At 40.5% G+C, this 24,839-nt stretch overlaps 1 protein-coding gene across 10 annotated transcripts in view; it reads right to left on the reverse strand.

Moving 5' to 3' along the window:
* Positions 1 to 5,017: 5,017 nt before the first annotated feature.
* ZBTB44 (zinc finger and BTB domain containing 44) overlaps positions 5,018 to 24,839 on the reverse strand; it is a 66,124-nt gene continuing 46,302 nt past the window's right edge. For 2 of the 10 annotated variants that reach the window (XM_070065646.1, XM_070065660.1), the window contains 4 exons: positions 20,330 to 20,414; positions 16,893 to 17,056; positions 14,999 to 15,299; positions 5,018 to 12,950 (listed from right to left, as the gene is read on the reverse strand). In XM_070065646.1, the coding sequence (XP_069921747.1) occupies positions 12,668 to 12,950; positions 14,999 to 15,299; positions 16,893 to 17,056; positions 20,330 to 20,414 (833 nt within the window). In that variant the 3' untranslated portion in view covers positions 5,018 to 12,667. The remainder of the gene's footprint in view (positions 12,951 to 14,998; positions 15,300 to 16,892; positions 17,057 to 20,329; positions 20,415 to 24,839) is intronic. The other 8 variants (XM_070065644.1, XM_070065663.1, XM_070065643.1 and 5 more) reach the window with 6 other exon arrangements.

A 24,839-nucleotide genomic window follows, 5' to 3' on the forward strand; every position in this document is an offset into this window, starting at 1 on the left:
TGCATCTGCTTTCCCACAATATGGCGCTGAGAAGGGAGTAACACCTTCTACACAGCTGCCTCCAGTTCAACCAATAAACTGTAGGACTTGCTCCTGATTGGAGGAGAGCAGCGTACTCGGCGTGTGGGTAGCAGAGTTGGGATTGGTGGAAGAGGACTATAAAGGAGGAGAGAGACAACATGCACCAGGGAACATCTATCTGAAGGAACACCTGTGCAGCCCCCGAGAGAGCCGGCCGGCGGTGTGCCGCTCCCCCGCGGAAGTGGGGAAAGTGGAAGGGGGAACCGCCCTTCCACGGAGGTGGAAGGGACGGTAGCCAACCCGGGAAGAACCAGCAGCAAACCCAGGAAGGGCCAAGCAGACAAAAGAACAGCGCAGGGTCCTGAGTCGTTCCTCCACGAAGAGGGGGAGCGACATAATGGTGCCGTGACTCGGATATGAAGCCTAGGCAGGGTTTAGTGTCGTTCCTCCATGAAGAGGGGGAGCGACATAATGGTGCCGTGACTCGGATATGAAGCCTAGGCAGGGTTTAGTGTCGTTCCTCCACGAAGAGGGGGAGCGACATAATGGTGCCGTGACTCGGATATGAAGCCTAGGCAGGGTTTAGTGTCGTTCCTCCACGAAGAGGGGGAGCGACACTGGAGGAGAGAATAAAAACCACTGCATGTTTATCACGTGGACGGAGTGCATCTGGGTAAGTGGCCATTGGTGTGCTGTCAGCCAGTCTCCCAGGAGAAGGGCTGCCTAGGTAGGTGTTTGACAGGCACAGGTCTTTGAAATGGCATTTAAAAGGCTCCAAGAAGCCAAACACTGGGATATGCAGCCTGGGTTCATATCCTTAAAAAAAATAAATCAAAAGCATACGGCGGCTGCTGCTGGTGCCTGGCTCTCCCCCAGAGCACCCCGCTCTGTGGTGCTTGCTGGGGAAAAAGGGCCCCTCCGTTTGTCCAGGAAGACATCTCTTCCGCCCGGAGACAAACCTTCAGTTTCTGTTTCTTCTCTCCGGCCTGGGTGGGGTCCTGTGCACTGCCCTAGAGCCCCTACCTCCTCCTTCAGCCATTTCTTCCCCAGTGGGCCACCAGCACCCCCTCCCCCTGTGGCTGCTTTTCTGCCTTTGCCCTTCCGCCAGGACCCCCGATTCATCCCCTACCCCTCTTCGCTCCCCCACCAGGCATACCTGATCCAAGGGCAAGGGTTCTGTGCCTTGCCTCGGTCAGTCACTCACGTTTATGAGAGGCGGGATGGCAGGCAGTACAGACAATCAGAACAAGATACGTCTTTGTAGCTTTCGACCCTGCCAGCCTGGCTGAGAAATGGAATTCTACTAGAAAGCCGGTAACCAGCAAAGTTAATGGAATTTGCAAAGCTCAGCCTCTCAAGTGCAATTCTTGAGCCTACTTAAAAATTCACCTAATTTTTACCCTGCATGCTCTGGGGCAGAGCTCCACTTCAAAAACAAAGGGGAGGCTGCCCACCCATTTCAGTCACACATGCATGGTCAGACCTCAGCATACAGTGGGGGAGTGGGGCTTGGTTTAGTGGGGAAGATGCTGTTTGGGCTGCCCACATCCCATATTGCTGTACTTGTGTTCCCTACTCAGCTCTGGCTTCTGACTCCAGCTGTCTCCATGGGAGATGGCAGTGATGTTCCTATCACCCACCTGGGAGACCTGGAAGTTTGTGACTTTGGCTTTGGCCTAGCCACAGCCAGTGGACGGTGTGAACCAGTGGGCTGGAGTTCTGTCTCAAATTAAGAGAAGATACAGTAGGTATTCACTACTGTCCAGAGACGAGACCAGGACTTCAGCTCATAGGCCCACTTTTTTTTTTTTTTTTTTTTTTTAAGATTTTATTTTATTTGAGAGAGAGAGAGAGAGAGGCAGAGACAGAGAGGTCTTCCATCTGCTGGTTCACTCCCCAGATGGCCCCAACAGCCGGAGCTGTGTCAATCCGAAGCCAGGAGCCAGGAACTTTTTCTGGGCCTCCCACATGGGTGCCGGGGACCAAGGATTCGGGCCATCTTCCACTGCTTTCCCAGGCCATAGCAGAGAACTGGAGTGGAAGAGGAACAGCCTGGACTAGAACCGGTGCCCAAATAGGATGCCAGCGCTTCAGGCCAGGTGTTAACCCACTGTACCACAGTGCCGGCCCCAACAGGCCCACTTCTCACCCAACTCTCCCCAGCCGCAGCCATGTGGGCACCAATGCCACAGAACATTGATCCCACCTGCAGCCAAGTCTCATTAGCTCCCTCGGGGCTCTTACCTTGAGGGCTGACCGACTTCTCCCGGGACCCAGTTAAGTCTGTATGCATTCCCTTTTCCTGCTCTCGTCCTCAATCTGTACCTAGAGCTCTGATCACGTTCCAGTGCCTGCACGCGACAGCTGTCTACAGCCTACGACGCGCAGTTCCAGTCCTCAGGCCACCTTCTCTTCTGGCCCCATTCTCCCGCTCCGGGGATGCCAATGACGCCACCTGCATTCCCTCAGCAGTCACCTCTCAGCTGTGATGGCTCCTGGCCAGCCTCCCCCTTGGCCTCGTCTGCTTCAACCCCACCTCTTCAAGCAAAAACCCAGCTCAAGTGTCTCCTCTCCCTGGGCCTTCCCGGACCCGTCAGTGTTTTCGATTTCCAAAGCACACTTTTTGGGTGTTTCTGTCGTGGCAGTCTGTTTTTTCTGTCGGTTTCAGTCTTTACTTCAGAAACCACAAACTCCTTAGGACAGACTCCAACGGCCCTGGACCTGGGGACCCCTTAGCATGGCAGACAGGCGGGGCCCCCGTCCTAGGGGAGCTGCTTCTCAGGAAGCAGCTGTCCTGTTCCCACGGGACTGCTGGTGGAGGTGGTTCTGTGAACGTCCCAGGAATCTCGGCCTGGGGGCTCTGGGGAAACGCAGCTGACAGGATCCTCAAGGAGTCTAGGGACATTGTCGCGGGGGACAGCAGTTGCTACTCCTCCCTAACTCTGCCTTACAGTCCAGTTCCTCGCTTTTGATATGACTCTGATACATAGGCAGTGACAAATGGTGGTCCCGACCTAATTCTAGGATGTGAGACCTGAAGTTCTGTGATCAACACCTCTAAACTTTACAGTCTGAGCTCACAACCAATTCCGGGCAACATCCACTTGTTTATTCGTCAGCCTTCTCGGCTCAACTCCTGTGGCAGGTGCTGCAAAGGATGGGTTCACTCTGTCCTAACAACTCAGTTAGGTGAGGGAGACAAACCAGTGTGACGCCAGACTTGTGTCCACACACACAACTTCAAAGTGGTTACTGCACACCAGGTTCTGTTCTAAACATTTAACACAGAACTGATTTAATTCTAACTCTATGAGGCAGATTTACAACAATGTCCCCGAGAGGCGGCTTGGAAGAGCTGAACAGAACTGGTGACAGGAGTAACAGGAGGGGTTCTGAACTCAGAAGGCTGGAGGGGCAGGTTGGGAAGGGGATCTGAGGGTGAGGGAGACAGGGGATTGGAGGTAAGGTACCAGCAGTGGGACAGGCTAGAGGAGGCTCGAGTCAGGAGGGAAGAGCGCGTAGGCGGCTATTGGTGTTATCAGGCCAGAAGCAACAAAAACTAGAATTAAGCTAGGAGCAGGAGGGATAGAGTTCATGGAAAACAGCAACAGGGGAGGGAAAGAGACCCCAGTGGAGGTACTACCCAGCTAAGAGCACCCAGAAGTAATCAACCAGGCCACACTTTGAGAAACAGGCCATCAGCAATTCCTTTCACACAGTAAGAACAAGAACTAGACCCTGCATGGAAAGACATAATAAGGCCCATCCACGTAGCAGTCTCGCCCCAGAACTACCCTCCCTCAGGGGTCACACAAAATGCCAGGGTCCAGGAGGGAGCGTAATGCTGGAGCCGTCAGGGCTCCACAGTCCCTGGCTTCTCTGCCAGTGACTGCTGGGAGAGCAGAGTCCACGCAGACGTGATGGATGATCCAGCTGGAGTGCGTCATACATTCCCTGCTCATCTCAGCGGGTTTATGCACATCAAAGTGCTAGCGTTTTATAAACTGTAAAACCCAACGAACAGGAATCTTTGCTCGCTGTCAAAGTAGATTCATTTGCACTCAATACAGAATTTCGTCCTTGGACAAGTTACCGCACACAGGCCCTACTGGGTGTACCGCTGTTTAGATTGCCAAGGAGGACATTTCCGCCTCCAGCCCTAATTTAAAATGGACTACAAAGTACTTGGCTGTGATCTTTTCCTGTTACTGTCTACAGCAACCCAATGCAGGGTCCCTAGACAGCAGCAAGAGTCACCCGAAGCAATTCAAGGGAGGGTGGTGTTGCAATGGGGTGGGGGAGGGGCTCTGAGCCTGTGCAATTTTTTTAGGTCTTTGGTGAATGGGACTCACACACTCAATAAATGACTTCTAGTCAAATGCAGCCAGAAATGTCAGTTGTGGAAAAATTCGGCGAGGATGGAACACAGGGTGTGGGGTTACGCATGGAAGCTCCGAGATGGTTCTAATGTCACTTCCCCTCACAGCGGCTGCAGCGACTCGTTCCCTTATCTGTAAAGTGAGCAGGATTGAAAACCTCGCTACTTTTTGCAGGGAAAGTCAAGCAAACCAATCAGAATTTAAGGAACCAACAACAAAAGTCTTCCCTTTGTAACCAGGGGTGTTCAGTCCCTAGGCAGAGATCAGTTTGCTGAAAAAGAGCCTCTGTCCGGGTGGAGTATGCCCCATCTCACCCAGTTTTTCCATCCGAGTTTACTCATATGTAAGAGAATTACATTCATGTATGGAATTTTGTTTACAAACAGGTTCCTCTGCCCCCACCTTAAACTCTTGGTACTTTAATCGATCGATTGTGGTTAACTTTCTCACCTTAGTACTTGGAACATTCTTGATGAGATGTAAAAAAGCTCAAACTATTAATTTCAACTCGATCAGTTGAGGAGATACGTATTTTTTGATTATTACTTCTAGTATCACTCTCTGAAAGGAACTTTCCTGGTACATAATTCATATGCAAAGCAAACTGTGGGATAGGATTTCATTCTTTAAAGCTTTTTATTTACGGGGTGTGATGTGGCAAAGTGGGTTAAGCCCGTGACACCAGCATTCCATACAAGAACACCAGTTCAAGCCCCTGCTGCTCTGCTTCTGATCCAGCTCTCTGGGAAAACAGCAGAAGATGTTGCAAACATTTCAATCCCTGACGCCCATGTGGGAGACCTGGGTGGAGTTCCAGCTTCCCAGCTCTGGAACAAACACCTGTGGGCATTTGAAGAGTGAGCCAGATCTCCCATTTGCTGGTTCACTCCCCAAACGACCCCAACAGCCAGGACCTGACCAGGCTGAAGCCAGGAGCCTGGGGCCAGCCAGGTCTTCCACCTGAGCAGGGATCTAAATGTTCATGCCATCTTCTGCCAGAACACATCCCACGTGGTGTGCAGGCACCCAGACACGGGAGCCATCACCTGCTGCCTCCCAGGCTGCACATCGGCAGAAGGATCCAGAGGAGGAGGCGGGACTCTGATATGAGAGGCAGGCATCCCGAGGGCGTCGACCGGTTTGAGCAATCCCTGCACTTACTCTTTCCTTACTTGACCAGGATACTTGACACACGTTTACGTAACATTCTCTAGTCTGTATACAATGGAAGGTCACCTAGGTAATGAATTCATCTGATGACTTTTCTCATCCACTTAACCAAACCAACATCACCAGTTTTTCCTTCCAGTCAACAATAAATAACAACAGCAGGGATTTTTTTTATTCCATAAAGCATTAATAAGATATTTTAATGAGAAAAAAAACAAAACAAAACATAGTCTCATGTTTCTATCCAAAGACACTCAAAACTAGTTTTTCCCTGCCCATCCCTTCCAACTGCAACTTTGTGACCATTAATAAAGGCCAGTTTAAAGTTTTTTTTTTAAAAAAAGTTTAAACCTTTTTTAAAAAGATTAAACAATCAGGCTAGCAAAAAGGTACTCAATACATACTTTCCTTATATCAAACAAGCTAATATTTCAGTACAATGTAACTATACAGAATATATACAATACACATATATTCACAAAGCAAACACTATAGGCTCAGAACAGATTTGAAAAAACATGATATTCACATTGATTACAATAACTCTAAAAATGATTGTAACGTTGAAACGGCACTTAGTTTACAAAAAAGTCACAAAAATATATGTGTGTGTGTGTGTGTGTGCGCGTGTGTAGTCACCAAGAACTATGGTTCCTGTAAAATACTAATAGCCAGGTACTAGTATATAAAACGTGGATTTCTGACATTGTATACATTTTTAGGAAATAAAACAAAATCCAAAACCATTTTTGCTATTGTCAAAAGTCAAACATGCCAAGTAACTTAGCTGTGGCCACTGTCACCGAGGAAAGCCACATTTGAAGGAGATGACGACTGGACACAAAGCTGGTGAACTAGGGACTGGCACAGGGTAAGTACTGCATCTAGGAGGGGCAGAAGACATGAAAACCACCCACTTATGTAAATCAAATTCACATTTTCTCCCCAGAATTACCCTTCCTTGAGGGCGTCACAAGATGCCAGTGCCCCAAAAGAACCATAACGCTGAAACCGGCAGGGTACAAAGGTCCCTCCCCAGCCCTGACTTCCTTGCCACTGGGCAACAGGCAAATATGAAAGCATGCATCAGCTACACAAAGCAGTCACCTGCCCACCTGGAAGAGCCTGGTGCGGGGTTTCCTCCTAGGCTGGCTGCACTAGAAAAGTACTCTGGTTTTACATGGAGCCAGATTTATGTTAGCCCTGTGAAATACTGAGCTACTTAAAGCAGCAAATGTGAAATTATAGAAACAAAACCACAATTTTATTTAGAAATTCATTTCTGTTACATCAAAGCAATTTTTTCCCCCTCAAACTGACTCCTTAACCAGACATCGATGTTTTCCATCGCTGAATTCTGGTCTACTATCTCAAGTTGACTTTCTCATCATGCTGCTCTGGGAAAAGACACTTCCTAATCAGGAAAAGTTTAAATTTACTTTTAAAAATGGGAATACAGGAATTTTAAAGTTTAAAAAAAAGTCTGTTCTAAAAGTATCTTTCACAAATATATATATATTTAAATATTAAAATAGGCTACCTAGGATTTTTTATAAAATGGCTTTTGAAAAGACAGCAGAGGCACCAAGAAGCCATCTACTATCCTCCAAGTTGGACATAAGGTGCCACAGGGGTGCCCTGTAAAGAGGCAGGCAATCTCTATCTGATGCAACAAGAGGCAGCAGTAGCAACAGAAAAATTAAATATATCACTAGGAACTGGGATCAAAACCAAATTTTACCCTACTAGGGACTGCTGCTTAAAAGAAAAAGAAACACAAAATATAAGCATTACAAGCCATTTCTTTGCACAAGGAAGAAAATGATTAAAGTTTATGACCTTACTCCTTCCAAATACCCGCTGTGTCATTCATTTTAGGTACTTGAAAGATGAAAGAAAAGTAGTGCAACTTTCCAAAATGTAATGGACTACTCTCAGTATGAGAGACTTCACACAGCATCTGCCCACTAGAAAACCAAGTTGGTAACTAACAAGAAGAAATCTAGAGCAAACACACATGGCCTAATACAGAAAAGGCTCTCCGTAGCAAGCAGGTGCCTGAGAACCGCACCAAAGGCTTCCCACCTTCAAGGGAAGCCAGCTGCCACTGGCACCCAGGAGCCGACGTGCACTGAGAGGAGCCGACGGGCTTCTCTACAGGCAGGGCTTGAGCCTTCCTCAGCAGGAGATGGACTCTGGTTACCCAACATTCACCTACAGGATGGTTTTTAACTAATTTACTTGAATAACAAAATCTGGAAATGTTTAGACTGGCATTCGGGAAAATGACCACAATTTAACACAAGTCACGACATTAGTGTCACAACTCCCTAAACCATTAAGCAGTGATTTTATTAATAAATCATCACAACTGACCCCAGGACTTCAAGCTGAATCAGTGAAATTAGCCATTTTTAAAGAGAAAGGATACAGCACGATAATCTGATTTTATAAGCCAGGTACTTCAAACTAAAATTTAAAAATTGTATTAAAAAAAAACCTAAAAAGAATTTTCTGGTTTTAATCCATGGTCTGAACTCTTAAATTCTTGTAGGCTATTACATACACAGGAATCTTGATATTAGCTAGGACTGGCCTGGGTCCTTTTCAGAGGGTGCTTACTTAACTAAAGCAGCATAAACATTTCAAGGTAGTTTCATTTTGGATACTGCCAAACCAAGATTCCAGTAACAGCTGGAAATCCACAGAGGCTATTTGCTTAACATGGAACTATTTCTCTCATTGTGATACAGTGGAAATATCTGTGTTTAGGACAAAGTAAAATAAGAAACGAGTATGACTACTGATGTGACTGGTCTCCTGACACAAGGCTTCATCCACCATGAGTATGATGAAACATCTCAACAGATCTGCAGTCTGAATTCAGAAACCACAGGGTGAGCTTCCTTAACTCGAGGCTGGCTCATTGTATTTCACTGTTTAATTTGAATCATTATTGCTCTTGGCTAATTTATCTTGCTGAGGACTTTTCAAATAAAAATACCCTATATGCCACCACATTTAGTCAAGCAAAAATGACACTGAAAGATAAAAATGGGTCTGGACAAAATAAGGAGCAACTTAATTTAAATTTGGTGATTCTGGCCTAAAGCCTATGAGAGTATGCTTAGCTATACACAATTCTCATAGAAACATCTACCTCAAAACAGAGCTTCCCTTGTTCTCTCAATTTGTTTTACTGCTTCAGAAAAGTTTCTATGCATTCTTCTCTCAGTAACTTTTAAGATCTAAATGTACTGTAAGCAAAGCATCTGATGTCAGTAGCTACAGTGAAAGCCACAGTTACTGCCTTTTGGCCATTTTGGTTTCTTCCAAATGTAAAGTTCACTAGTTTTTCTGCCAGTTAATAACTAGAAGGTTATTTTATTCTTCATTTGGATGCATATTTCAGCTATAACATGATATCTTGGAAATAAATGAGTGAAACAGAAAATTTTTAAATTTTCTTGTTCATCAATGTACAAATCTCAAACTTTCAGTGAATATACACAATTTTAACAGTTCATTCTGTGTGTCTACTAGTATAGAATTATATAAAGTAATATACTTTTCAGGGATATAAAGCTGAAAGTGACTAAAACATGATCAGAGTGTCTTCAAAATAAAAGCCACTAAGCTGATAAACTGGTCTCTGTTTAGATTAGGTTAATAAGCAGCGAAAGGACTCAGGCTCGCAGGGAACCATTTATAGACTGGGAGAGTCTGGCTCAGTGTTAGAAGGTTAGTGAATTACTCATGATTAAGTATATCAGATGTGCTGACCAGTCTACTCCATTAGGTAAAATATTTGAACAAAATGGAAGCTTTCCTGTTTGTAAAACCAAAGGACGTGTGTCCCTGCATGCGACCTCCCTGCTATATGTCAGAAAGGTTGCTCAAGTTTTAAAATGTAAGATGGATGAGGATACTTAAGTATTTTACTTTATTCTGTCTCACTGAAACTGAAAACATAAAAAAACTGACAGTGTAACTAACTGTTTAATTACTTAAAATAAAAATTAAGATGATTGGCAATTCAAAATAAGAAAAATACATTTAAATATATTTGAGGATGATAACTTCCATCTGCACCCATTTATAGAAAACTCAGGGTGAAAACACCCGATCCAGTATTGATCTCTTTGTTTCAAATCAGAATTAGTGACATGCTGGATGCTTCTATTAGAATACACCATTAAAAATTAAAGGAATGACTATAGGAGCTATAACATCTAGTATTATGGGTGAACATCTTTGTTTGCTTCTGAAGTATATCACATCTATTTGGCAGTTAACAAATTGAAAATAAAAGATTTTCTTGTATAAAATGCTTGGTTTTAAAAAGGTAACTAATTTTGCATTCTAAAATTTAAGCCCTTTAAATATCACAAAGTTATCCTCTTGGGCCCTAAGGAAATAGCTATCCTTATATATTCTAAAGAAGAGTATTTTAATGTTTGGTTACACAGGTAATTTCTAATGGATGGGATAATGTAACTGGCTCTCATCTCTTTGCAATGTTTTCCCTACGTTCTGATACAAATTATATATCTAGGCATTCCTCATTGAAATGAGTTTTAAATAAATCTAAATACTACTATATATACAATTATCCTTTGCAGCTTTGCTTCCTTAAACAGATCCATAAACTAAACTTCCTTAAATCATATATCAAGAAAAATGCAGAGCCTTAATGAGACAGGAAAAGGCTTTTGTTTGTACAATTTTATGTTAAATAGTCATTAGTCACCTTGAATTGATAGGTTTGGGCAACAGAAAACTTAACCAGACATGTGTTTTCACAGTATATTCAAATTTCCCATAAAACTTGTAGATATGTGAATTTGTTACTACCAATTAAGACCTAAAGTTTGCATTTGGGAAGAGCACCTAGTGATAGGTGGTCTTTCATCCTGAGAATATGATCCGAGTACTTCAGAGCTGCCAAAATTGTGCAGGGCTCCTTCTCATCACAGAGTTCTCAGGACAGGAGATTTGCTACAGCATTTCCAACCAATAAACCTGCTAAGGATTCTTACACTGCTCTTTATTCTTAGGTCTTTCCTTCCTTTCATTCTGTCTTGTTCTTAAAAAAAAAAAAAAAAAGGTAACTCTTGAAACTAAGAGCAACAATGATGCTTAATCACAGATTTTACCTCTTCTTTGTTTTGCCAATACAGGATTTTTAAATTAATTTTGAGATTTATCTATTGGTAAGCCTAAGTTTGCATACACTACCTATGAAATAAAAAATAAAACTTCCAAACCTGCTCAGTTGAGACACAGCAGCACCATAGTACCAGTCTGTTGCAGAAAATAATTCAGCCCTACTGTAAAAGAAGTCTAAAAGGTAGAAGCCCATCACAATCTGCATATGCTGATCCTCTTGAAAGCAACATACCTATGTTTAGGAGGAAATGGGTAAAAAAACCAGGTTCATGAATGAGGTAAAACACTAGAAATAAGTACAGCAGAGTATGGGCAGAGACAGAAAGAAACTTAACTTTAACAAAAAATTCCAATGAGTTCACTTTTGCTTACTTTATATTTTTTGAAGAAAAAAACACCCTAAATTACAGAATTAGCCAATTTAAAAAAAATGAAGTCATTTATCATTAAAAAAACAATATTTAGTAATTCCTGGCACCTGAACCAAATTCAGATCTGTGTTTTATCTAGAGAGTAGTATTTTGTTTCTCTTCCCTAATCTAATCTGATGCTTTGCTTTCTTAATTATTAAGCTCTGGGTAGATAAAAAGAACAAATGTTATTCAAAAGCCTATTATTCACGAACTCATCAGTACTCAGGGTTAGAGGCAGAGATACTTCAATGGCATCAGAGGAAAACGTACCCCAGTCTACAGCATCTGATAAATTTCAACTAGAAAACTACGAAGTTTCCTTTGAGCAGCACAAATGCTGATATTCATTAATTTAGGGTTTTTAGTTTTTTGTTAGTATAAACAATTTTCTTCTTTCCCCCAGATTTATGGGTCATAGATGATCGTTTTATAGCTTCTTATCTTTTAAATTATTGCTTACACTGTGTAAAAACTATAGTAACTGCTTTTAACAAACTTGGCAATGTCTAAAAATATTCTGGAAGAAGGACATGTCACGGTCATACAGGGCTTTGTAAACAATCTTAGTTAAGAATGTCGCCTCAACAGAGAATTATTCTGTCCAAAAAAGCACATTAAAAACATCCCTGACAATACACAAGCCTATATATAAAATATAGAGTATCTCCAATATTTTTCCTTTATATGGTAGCACATCAGTATAGTAAGGTAAAGTACCCCTGATGGAGCAAGGAGAAAACTCATTTGGGTGGTGCCCTAATTGGACAATCACATTCGAAGACCAGATAAACATCAATTTTAGTCAGAAGAGCAGGATTTAAACCATTCCCGTGAAGCTGGGGTTTACCTACTTCAGCTTCCAATGCTGGCCACTTCATCCACTGCTTGACTATTCTCAGTCATGGTTCTTTGCCTTTCGAGTGGCACTGTAATGGTACAAGGAATGTCTACCCCATTCCCACCTTTCATCAAGAAAAATTATAATAGAAATGACAAATACTAAAAAAAGAGAGTATGCTGGGTCTCAGAAGTATTTACCCTAATAATTTTAAAGAAAGCTTACCATAAACACTTCAAAATCAACAGGCTTTACAAAATATTGTACAGCGTCCTGTGTATAGGAGTAAACATCTACTCAGGCCAACTGTCAGGTAATTTGTCTCTGTACACCCATTCATCTCAGGAAAGTTAATAACCACCTCATTTCTTCTTACCGAATGGTCTAGCATTACCCCACTTTTAACAATGGAAGAAGACACTGGTAAATGTTGTAAAAGTCAACTGGTTCTTCTTAATTCTCATAGTTTCTACTGTGTTCCAACATCATGTTATAGTGTACTTACAGAAACAATCTCTCAGTTATGAAAAATAAAATATCAGTTGCAGGGCTTACAAAGTAAAAAGGGAAATTCTTTCCCAAATTCTATTTTTGTTTAAAAAATTAAATTAAATTTAAATGTACAAGACCAAGCACAGGCACTTTCCAAAAACCAAAAATGAAGCCAAACCACAGAATTAGTCAATAGTTATAGAAGACAGCTCTGACTTTGGGGGGTCATCTCTGGTTGCCTCAGAACAAGTACTGGTCTTTGGCTGCTCTGGCACTTCTTCCTCCTTTTCTGCCAGCCCACCAAGAGACCCCAAGGGAAAAGTGCTTTCGCAATTCTGGGTGGAGGAGACCTGTGAAATTACAGGCATTTGAACAGAGGAGTTGCTTTCAAAACTGTGTTCTCCAAGATCATACTGAACAAGGGTCTCTTCTTGCTCCTGGTTTAAGTAGTCCGGTACTAGGAAATCACTAGATGAGAGGCAAAGGATGAAACAGAGAGTTAATTTTAAATCAGTAACAGACAGACTACAATAAAAAGATAGGACCTGTAAAACAAGATTGGGCTTTTTCATTTCACTAATTCTTCCACGAAGATAAAACTCAGAAACTTTCAACTTAGACATTTTCTTAAATATGAACTAAAGCTAGTAATTAGGACCAAGTGTCCCAACTCCCTACCACCAATGCATGAAGTTAATTCCTACGTTCAGTGTCTCTTTAGACACTTAAGCACCCTTTCTTCTTTGCAGAGGAGTACCTATACATGAAGCAAATATAAGCAGCATGCTCACTGTAAGCAATCGTCTGAATCATCAAACGCTTAGCCTTCCTTGGACCACACACTGAGACATATATAAACCCAGTTTCATGTTACTAACTGGATATATGTTAAGTAACCAAGTCCTTATATATAAATGACTTTATACATCATTTACAATACAAAGTTGAGAAATGTAGGAAATAACTGATGTGTCCTGCTATTAGATTAAGTAAATTAAAGTAAATTACTTTTGAGTCAGAATTTGGAAATGAATATGTTGAGATTGGTTATATATGCTAATTCTCTAGAAGTATTTCATTATTGATCTTATTGGAAATATGGGCAGTAGAATACACAGAAAATTTGACAACAGTGGATATTTTCCATGAGTGGTAAGATCAGAAAAAATTTTAATTTGTTCTTTATACTTTCTGTATTTTCTAAAATGTCTATGGATAAGCACTTTTGGGGTATTAAAAGAATAAACTTTATAAAATACATCATCCTAAATGCTTTAAATCATTATTATTGATCTAAAAAAGTTCCTTACATTAGGACTGTCAAATTATAGTTGGTGAGGTTATTTATAATTTGATTGTTATTAATAAGAAATCTGATTATCTGCAAAGGAACTTAAAATATCCTATGTTATATATCCTAAAAAAGTCTTCAGTGATAGAGAAAAGGAGTGGGGGATACAGGACACTTAACAGGGAACATACAGATGATAAGAATGGTTAACCGCAACACTATTTTAATCATAAGCAGGCTATGTTTAACATGATATGTGTAACCAAGATTTAATAATGTGACAACCATACATTCAGAATTAGATGTGATCACATTAAACAAAATGAATGTATGGTTTGATGGGAAAAGATTTATGAAGAAATAATTTGTTATTTATTGAAAAAGTTTCAAAAATACAGGTAACTTACAACATTATGATTTACAAAGATTTCATTTTGTAAGAAACCAAAAATTCCTACAGAGGTACAATATTCATAAAGTATTAAAAAACAGACAACAGAATTTTCTATCTAGGAGACCTTAGAAGCCATCTGTTGAAAGCTTACACTTTATCTTATGCTAAGTTTCAGGCTTCTTCATCTGCAAAGTGACATGCGTAATCAACAGCAGTCAATGGCAGAGCTACAACTAGAACCTGATCGCCTTGGAAACCCTACAGACCAGAAAGGCAGCTCTATTATAAATTATTAAAATTAAAAGCATGGAGCTCTGAACTCAGGAACACAGGAAAGACTTATTTGATCTAAACAATCACATCCGCTACAGCTGCACCTGCGGTTCCTTTTGTACTGCTAATGGGACATTGCTCAGATAGAATTAAAAAAGAGACAGAGAGAGAGTGTGTTTGAGAATTTTAGTCCTAGCCAGAGTCTGTAGTAACCCTGGACTACTGAGTATTATCTGGCATGGTATATTTTCCAGTAAGATATAATGATCTACTATAAAATTATTTAACATTAGGTTTTTTTTTTAAAAAAAAAAACTAAGAGTATACTTCTGTAAGAAAATATTTTTAATACTACCAACTATAAAATATTTATAATTTTATATTCTTAGAAAAGATTCAGCAAAATTTTATCAGATTAGAATACGGACAGTGGGGTTTTAAAATGAAGACTGACTAGCTGGCAACCTGATTAAAAAAAACACAGCAGGCTGCCCTAAAAGCAGGAAGAGAGAGTTCAGAAAGCAGTTTTCCTGGCTGGGTTTTCGCTGTGCACCTCACCTGCTCTGGAAGTAGTTTGCTAGCTCTGATGCTTCATGGTTCAGACTCCTCAGGTGCACGATTAAATTTCCAGAGTTGGTGAACATGGCGCCACATGTTTTGCACTCGTAAATCCGAGGCTTGCGGATAATGTGCCGGGAAACCCTCATGTGGTGTTTATATTCCCCGAAGGAAGTGAAAGTGGCACTACATATCTGGCACCGGAAACAGCGTTTACCTTCATGCTTTAGGCGATGCATCTTTAGCGAGTAAGCCCTGGTGAACTTTTTCCCACAGCGGTCACACTGAAATGGTTTAATTCCTATAAAACAAAGACAAACAAAATACCATCTAAAAACAAAATGAACTAAAAAGTCATAAATCCCACAAATTTCTCAATTATAATTTTGTAGTAATCATTTAAAAAGGCAAAAACGCCAGCAAAATGTATTCTAATGTATTCTACACCATTATCTCAGAGAAGTTACAAAAATCTGAAAAGCCACTAAAAAAAAAAAAGGCAGGACATGGAGAGGCAAACTAGGTGATACATGCTGGAAATGGTTTTTGAATACTCTTCTAAATCACTGATTTTACAAACTTCAAAACAAATTTAAACAAAAGTATTGAAACAGAATCAAAGCCACCGTGTAAAATCACTTGTAGCTTCATTTCACTAACAAACAGGTTTATACTAAAAAGGTGTGAAAATGATCAATACCTCCTTCTCCATTTCTTATCTCAAGGAGTAAAATGAGCGGGAAAAAGCAAAATTCAAACATCTCTTGAATGTAAGGATCATGATACAACGATCACGTGATGAACTGGCTCTTTGGGTATTTAGTACAATACTGATAGAAAATTAGTGAGTTATAAAGCATATTAATGGTCTCCTTAAATTATCAGTTTCTTTTTGGGAAAAAGCAAATTAAAAACCCCATAAAACATAATCTGTGGATTTAACAAAGTCAGAGGGAATTTGTGTTAGGACACAGACTATCAGCCTTATTTATGCACAGAAGGAGAAAGCAGGGCACTAACAAGCTGAAGACGGCAGCGAGGATCTCTCACCCACAGAGGTCAAGGTTTTACCCCTAAGTATCTGTCGCCTTTACACGATCACTGAACTTAAAATTTCACTGAATCTGTTCTACACATTCATTGAAAATCTCTTATACTAAAAACAAAAAGCAAAAACCACAAAGCTAACTAATCAGGGCACAGAGAAATTTAGAAAACAAATTTTAAAAGCTCATTTTTATTTGGAAATAATTTCAGAGAAGTTACAAAGAACACGATACATGCCCTTTTACCTCACTAGCTTTACCATCTGTGTCCATGTCTCCCCATCTCACAGACACTCATCTAATACACCCAGTATCTTAATTTACATATTAACTCTAAACGTCTTAATATTTTAATCTATTTAATACAAATAATGGCATTTTAAAATTTTATTAATTTGAGAGAGAAGCAGAGAGAGAAAGCTCCCATCTGCTGGCTCACTTCCCAAACGCTGCTGGGCTCAGGGAATGCAATCCAGGTCTCCTAGGTGGATGGCAGGAACCCGACCCATCAGTGCTGCCTCCTAGGGTCTTGCAGCAGCAGAAAGCTGGGGTGAGGGGTGCAGCCAGGCACTGAACCCAAGCACTGCGACATGGGATTCAGCAGTCTCAAGCAGGGGCTCACTGCCATCCACTCCTGAGTATTAATCAGAAAATTTAAGCCAGAGGCCAATGCACAAGCAGACAGATTCTAACTGCACCATTTCAGCTACAGACTTAAGCTAATCTACTCATATTTGATTACACTTCTTTTTTTCTTAACTCAAAAGTACCTGTTTTTATTTTAACTAGGATTCCAAAATTAAAATGTTTTAGAGCACTCACTCACTTAACAAGGAAGACAGCATTACCTGAGTGGATGAGCATGTGCTGTTTTAGGTTCTGAATACGGGTGAATCGCACCCCACAGGTTGGACATTGAAAAGGTCTGTCTGGACCATTTGGACTTGGTCGTTCTGTACTGCTGGTGGAAGGAGCAATGTAGAGTTGGTAGGGGTACTGAACATTTTCCAATCTAAAAAAATAGACCAAAGAAGGCAACCAGGCTCTGATTTTTAAGTTGAATAAACATTTCTGCAGGTCAGTATTACATGAACGAAAGAAAAAACACTAAAAAATACTTTTGAAATAGTTTAGCTGTCAGATTAACTGGTTAAAGAACGAAATCCTGTCTTTTGCAACAAAAAGAATGCAACTGGAGACCATTATGTTTAGTGAAATAAGCCAGCCCCCAAAAGACAAGTATGTTTTCTTTGATTTGTGGTAGCTAATATAGAAACTGACATCATGAGATCTGATTATTGTTTATAGCCTTTTTTATACTACTGTGGAACAGTGGTCTTTCTACTTTCTACTTGTTGAATTCTTTATTTAGTGGAGGATTATGGCTGTGACTACAAAGTAAAATGAAATTATGTCATCACCAAAAAAAAAAAAAAAAAAACCTAAAAGAAGGAAGAGGGAGGGAGGGATGAAAATATCATGAGCTTAAAATCGTACATATGAAATACATGAAATCTGTTCTCATTATATAAACTTAAAAAATACCAAAATGTTATTGTCCAGGGAGTCTAGCATCTTAATTAAGTATGGCCATTTAAACACAGGACATATCATAACCTATTTTACCTTGCTAGCCTTCTCTCTAATCCCTCCCTGATTACCACTGCTTTAATTTAGGGCCTCATCAGTATAAGCCTGAATTAACAGATCTCCCTTTACCTCCACACCCCTCTAATTTATCCTTCTCATCGTACCACAGTGATCTGAATAAATCAGCCACCTGTATAAAGCCTACAGAACTGCTATCTTCAGAATAAATCTAAACTCCTTTGGAAGGCTTGCCAGACTCCTTCTGATCTGGGATCTGTGTCCCTTTCCAGCCTATCCCATAGCCTACACCAATACTTCCCCCAATGTGCCATAATCTCTCTGAAGGCTGTGATTCTGAGCATTTAACTTCACTGCCTACCTTGTTCTAGATGATGATCATTTTAAGAAATCTAGCTTAGAAGTCACCTTGTCCTCTGGGAAGCCTTCTTTGACTCATCGATTGCTTATGTTGGTTCTCTCCTATGCAGGCTGCCCATGAGAACTCCCTGTAGATCGCTTATGATGATGTTTATTTCTCCACTTTCAACCTCTCTCCCTCCCCCCGTAATGAGACAACTGCGTCCTTGGGAAGCGACAGACATCTAACCTCTATCCCCATCACCCAGTACAGTATTTCATAAACTACAGAAGACCCAACTTCATATCTAAAATTAAGAAATGTGGGTAATTAGCTTATGCGTTCATTAATTCACTGAAATAAGTGTAGTTCATAATCTCCTCTCTCAGACTTAACTATTCAGGAATCATATACCTTGTTGAGTCCCGTGATTCCCTCCAGGTTTCAGCAACTAAGTTGTTTTTTTTTAATTTTTTTAATTAATTAATTTTTTTTGACAGGCAGAGTGGACAGTGAGAGAGAGACAGACAGAGAGAAAGGTCTTCCTTTCCCGTTGGTTCACCCTCCAATGGCCGCGGCGGCCGGCGCGCTGCGGCCGGCGCACCACGCTGATTTGAAGGCAGGAGCCAGGTGCTTCTCTTGGTCTCCCATGGGGTGCAGGGCCCAAGCACTTGGGCCATCCTCCACTGCACTCCCTGGCCACAGCAGAGAGCTGGACTTGAAGAGGGGCAACCGGGACAGAATCCGGCGCCCCGACCAGGACTAGAACCTGGTGTGCCGGCGCCACAGGTGGAGGATTAGCCAAGTGAACTGCGGTGCCGGCCCAGCAACTACAGCTTTAACGTTGTTCTGGGCTCTCTTTGAGGAGGCACTTAGTTGTTTAGTGAAGTCTGTATTCAGTGACGAGAGGCATATAAATAGAGAAGATTATCAAAACAGGAGGGTCCAACAGTGATTGGGCATTGCTTTGGACTGGTCAGAAAGGCCTCCTTGCCAACTGACACTAATATGGTGATCTGACGGTCAACAAGGACCCACCAATGTGAAAGTCAGGGAAGAAAGCAGTTCAGGCAAAGGCCCTACAGTGACAAAAAAGGCCCAAAGACAGGAACAAATATGGAATCTTCCAGGGGCTGAAAGGAGGTCAGTGTGGTGGGACTGTAGTTTGCAAGGAGCATGGTCTAAAGGGAGTTCAGAAGAAGTCCTGTCACACAGAGTTTAAGATTTTAAGTGTGAATGGAGAATGTCAACCAATAGCTTAGAACAATGATATATAATCTCACTTTAAGAAGCTTCTGGCTGTTATGCGGAGAATGGAGTACAATAAAAATGAACGAAAGAATGAAGAAGCTGTCAATCAGTGGCCAGTTTGAAGGTTATTGCAGTAGTCTATACAAAAGATGGGGGTGACTTAGACTAGGGTTCCCTTGTAGGCAGACTGGGATTACATTTTTGCAGGCAGAGTTGACAGGACTTAAGAATTAATTTAAATAAAGGGAGGGAGAATGGGGAGTTATATGGGAAAGAAAGATCACAAATAGTTCTGAGATTTTTTTCAGAAACTGGGGGATGATGATACTATTGACTGACATGGGAGAAAGACTAAGATGGGGAATTAGAAATCAAGAGTTCTGTCCTGGCCTTGTCCAGTCTGCAAATGATCTTTATATATCTTTGTGGGAACACTTTTATAGAGCAGATAGATTAATATGAAGATAATGACTTTATGGACACACAGATAAAGATCTGGCAAACACTTTTTGTAGCAGGCTAGGTAGTATTTTGACTTTGCAAGCTATACACTATTTCATTCTGCCATCTATAAACACTATGTAAACAAGTGTGTTTGTGTTCTAATCAACACTTAATTTACAGATAAAGGTGGTGGGCTGGAATTCACCTGTGGCCCAAAGTTTGTCAATACTCAACAGATACCCCGAGAAGTTCATAGAAAATAAATTAAAATAAGTTTGTTTTGGTACAAAGAATGTTTTTGAAATCTACAAGTACAGGGATCTTCAAAAGTTGTGGAAGATGTGTACTGTGAAAACACTAGGCCTAAATTTCAAAATTTTTCTGAAATAAAATAAACTTCTTTAAATTCCATTTATCATGAACTTTTTACCCTCATATTTCAAGCAATAGTATTAGGTTTGTAAATGCCAGGAAAAAACCTGTACAGGTGGTCAAATTTATAATAATGACAATGCTATCTGATTACTCTGAAAAGTATACTCAAGTGAGATCCCAATCAATGGCCTTTACAATTCCTATATAAAATACTTGACTTTTTAAGCACACCCTCACAAGACGACGACATGCTTTGTTAGTACTAACCGATCATCATCATCTGCATGAGTATTCGTGCTGGAAGTGCTTTGAAGTGTTGGTAACCCCTCGGTAACACCTTCGTCTACTGAACCTGTAAACAGGAGAAAGAAGACAGCTGTCAATACTTTGTTGTAAATAAGCCAAGATGTTGATTGTAAGCTATAGATATCCAAGCCTCTAAAGAATTCATATTTTGAATTATTAATCAAAAGTGGTAGGTTTATCTGAATTAAAAACATGTGAATTCAGATAACATCCTTATATTACTATTCAAATTCTTTTCAGGATACAAATTTCAGAAATCAAGTGGAGCAATCCAAATGCAAACTAAACAAAAATAAAATAATTAACAATTAAGGAAACACTGAGAATTCTTCTCTTTAAAAATGTATTTTATTGTAACAAACATTACTGTCCCACTTCTCCATGGAATTTACAGGACAAAGTGAACACCTGGGCAACCTCCACGCAAGCTGTGTGAAAGTACTGCCAGGGTCCTAGAAGTCCCCACCCACCCTTCTCATCCTCAACCTTCACCTTGTAAGCCTGATTTTTATTCAAATACAGGTCCCCATAAACTAGGAACTGTTTTTTGCAAAAACAAAGCACACACATGGTCAGGGCTACTTTTCCATCATGTACAGTGCCAGAGCTGAGTAGCTGTGGTTGTGATAGTGAGTTCAGCCCAAACTATTTACTGCCTGGCCGTTAAGGAAGAGTCTGATAATGCCTGCCATAGACAATCAAGTTCGGTTGTTTGGTTGTAAACTCTATATAAACTGAGTCATACAATATGCATGTGTCTTCCTTCTTTCCTTTAACATCATAGACTTACTCATGCTGTTAAATGTAACAAGTTTATTTTCACTGCTGCATCATCTATCCATTTTACACCCGATGGACAGTTTTAGGCTACTACAGACAGTGCTGCTGTGAATATTCTTGTACAAGTAACTTAATGCACATGTGTAAGATTTTCTCTAGGGCATAAGCTTAGAAGTGGAATTGTGAGGTCACAGAAAACACGCATTTTCAATATTATTCACAAATGCTTAACTCTTCCAAAGTGACTGTATTAAATCTGCATTACTGCCAGCAGCACATACGAGCTGTGTTGTTCTGCATCCTCAACATTTAGTATTGTTGGGATCTTAAACTTTTTACCGATTTGATGGTTGTACAGTAGTTTCACTTCCCTTTCTATTAATGAGGTTGAGTTCCATTTTACGTATTTACCAAGCCTAGTCTGTGAAAAGCCTCTTCAAGTCTTGCTATTGCGTTGTTTTATCTTTGCACCTTATATGGCTTGTCTTTCTAATCTTTCATGGTTTATTTGGAAGACCACAGGTTTTTAATTTTAACTTAGCATGATTTGTAAATCTTTTCCTTTATAGTTACAGTTTTTGGTCTTGTTTATAAATGTAATTCCCTTCCCAGGGTGGGCATCTGGCCTAATGGCGGAGCTACTGCTCAGGGTGCCTGCATCTTTTATCAGAGGGCCTGGTTTGAGGCCTGGTGCTGCTCCTGATTGCAGCTTCCTGCTGGTGCAGACCTCAAGAGGCAGCAGGTGAGGACTCCAGAGGTGGTCCCTGCCACCCATGTAAGATGTGGAGAGTTCTTGGCTCTTGACTGAGCCCAGCTCTGGCTGTTGTGGGCACCTGGAGAGTGAACCAGTGGATACGAACTTTATCTACCTGTCTCTAACTCTCAAATAAATAAAAATGTAAGTTTTGGTAAAGTCTTTCTCAAGAAAGAAGAATCCCCATTTCAAATTATCTCATGAAAGACTGATGTTGTTGCCTTTGGGATTTAAGTCTTTAATCCACCTTGAGTTGATTTTGTGACCAAATGCATTTATTAAGGAATATCGCATTCTCTGCTTAGTAGTGCCATCTGTTACTTATCAAGTGTCCATAAACACCCGAGTTGGTTTCCAGATTTTTCTATCAGCTCCATTTGCCTGTCTGTCCTTGCATAATCTTTGGTTACCGCACCTCTAAAATCAATCATGGTATCAAGCAGAGTAGGTCCTCTCACCTGTTCATTTGTTCCCTGAACATTCTGGCTTTTTCTTGGCCCTTTGCATTTCTATGCACATTTTAGAATCAACTTGTGGAATAGAAGTGGTAACAATCACTTTTCCCTACTTTATTGGTTTGGGATCGTGATATATTCCTTCCCTATCCTGTTTCCCACAACCAGAGAAATTGGACCTATACTTACCAAGTCTCAAGTTAATCAAAACCTTCATTTCCACCTGAATCACAAAAGAATTTTAGAAACTCATTTCCTACCTACTTCCATCCTGGAATGTATGAATTACTGTTTCTTTTTAAAAAAAAGATGTATTTATTTATTTCAAAGTCAGAGTTACAGAGGAAGGGAGAGAAGAGCGAGCAAGCTTTCATTCTCTGGTTCACTCCCCAGTTGGCTGCAATGGCCAAGGCTGAGGCAGGCCTTTAGCAGGGAGCTGGATCAGAAGTTGAGCAACCAAGACATGAACCGGCACTCATAGGATGATGGTGTTGAAGGTAGCAGGTTTACCTGTTATGCCACAACACCAGACCCGTGTCTGATATTTTCTTTGTTCTGATTAAAACCCACAAGCCATTTTTTATACAAGAAATGTTTACTGATAATCTGTTCACATTTCTACCTCTTCCTATAGCTCTTTACATGTTCTTGTCTATGAGATCTTTCCTCTATGCTCACTTTAATTCTGCCTTAAGTCCTTCCCTAAGAATTTTCTTTAGCGATAATTTGTTCATGAAGTCTATTTTTGTTTGAAATGTCTATTTCATCTTCACCTTTTTTCTTTTTTAAAGATTTACTTTATTTATTTGAAAGACAGAGTGACACAAAGGGAGAGACAGAAAACCACCTTCCATCTGGCTGGTTTACTCCCAGAATTACCCAGAACAACTGGGGCTGGGCCAGGCTGAAGTCAGTAGCCTGCAACTCCATCCAGGTCTCCTATGTGGGTGGCAGGGGCCCAAGCACTTGGGTCATTTTCATAGTGTGTCTAGCTTGGCAGTTACTTTCTTTCAGCAAACTGAGGATTCCCATACCATGATTTCTAAAGTTAAAAAGTCATATCTTTGAAAGCTGTAGTCATTTTTAGAAAACATTTCTCAATTTTCTCTGTGCTATGTCTAGTTTGTGTTTATTATTTCTCTGAGATTTGCTGGCTTTAGTAGGCTAGCACCTTTCATTAATTCTGAAAAAATTTCATTCTGCCTTCTCTTTTTAGGACTTACATTAAACTCAGATTTTTCTCTTCCACACAATTCTCATTCATCTCTACCATCATTCTTTTCTGCACAGCATTCAGGCAATTTCTTCTAATTTAGTTTCTGATTCCCCAGTTTCCTCTTCTGCTAGTTCTAATCTCCTGCTAAAATGTTTACTGAGATTTTAATTTTGGTTTTCTTTTGTAGAGGTGATATTTTGTGTTTCTTGTTTTTAGTTTATTGTTCTCTGCAATTATTGTCCAAACTCATTAATTGTTAGAGTTAAGTATAACCTGTTTTACACCTGTGTCTGAAAACTATGCCAATTTATTTCTGTTATTTATTTTTCCCCACTGGTTCTCTCTGCCTGTTCCTTTATGTTCCCTGGTGATTGCTAACAGCGGTTACTGCCCTTGAAGATTATTTGTAGGGGACAGATTTGCCGAGGCTAGGATGAACAGTGACTCTTCCAGGGAAGCTTTATGATTGCTTCTGCTAGGTTTCTGAGAGCATTACCTAAAGCAAATTCATTGCCTCGGACTCCTTGGCTTACCCATACCAGGCATAACCAGAATATAAATCTGAAAGTGGGGACTCAGGACCACAGCTTCTCAGGGATGTGTTTTTCTTCCGTTTTCATTTTCTGTCTGTCTACTGCCAAGACAGTTTTCAACAGCTCTGGAGTCTGGAGAATGAGGGCAGGTTTAATTCTAGTTGTACAGTCCTTCAGGGATCCTACGCAATGTGTGTAACAACTTCTTTGAAATGTCCTTTCACATTCACATCTGGGCTTTGACTTTATTCTCCTTCCATTTTGGTTTGATGAATAAAAGCCCACCTTGTGTTGGCAAATGTTTTACAGGCAAAACTGGCTTTAGCATTCTGATAATCTATTTACCTTTCTTGGTCAGGTGTTCCCCCTAAAGTTACCTGGGGGTTCACTGACCATCTTTTCAGCTTTTCAAATACGTTCAAAGAGACTTTCGAAACGTCTGGTACATGTAAAACAGTGGATCCAAACAACCTAGGCTGTTCTCACTAGATAATGAACTTTGCTAATTTCTTTACTATATGCAAACAAGTTCAACAAATGAGCCAATCTGAGCTTCTGAAATTGTTTAGTTCCTTAATAGCAAACAAGCTTGGGTTATAACATTTTAGTGAAAGTTATGATGAATTTATTTTTAACAGTTTGGACATTATATACATGCGAACATTTAATAACTATTTGTTAATGGAAACATAGGATGAAATTTCTTTTTGATAGAAATTTAGAATCCAAACCT

Source organism: Oryctolagus cuniculus, chromosome 1, assembly GCF_964237555.1.
Source record: "Oryctolagus cuniculus chromosome 1, mOryCun1.1, whole genome shotgun sequence".
NCBI lineage: Eukaryota > Metazoa > Chordata > Mammalia > Lagomorpha > Leporidae > Oryctolagus > Oryctolagus cuniculus.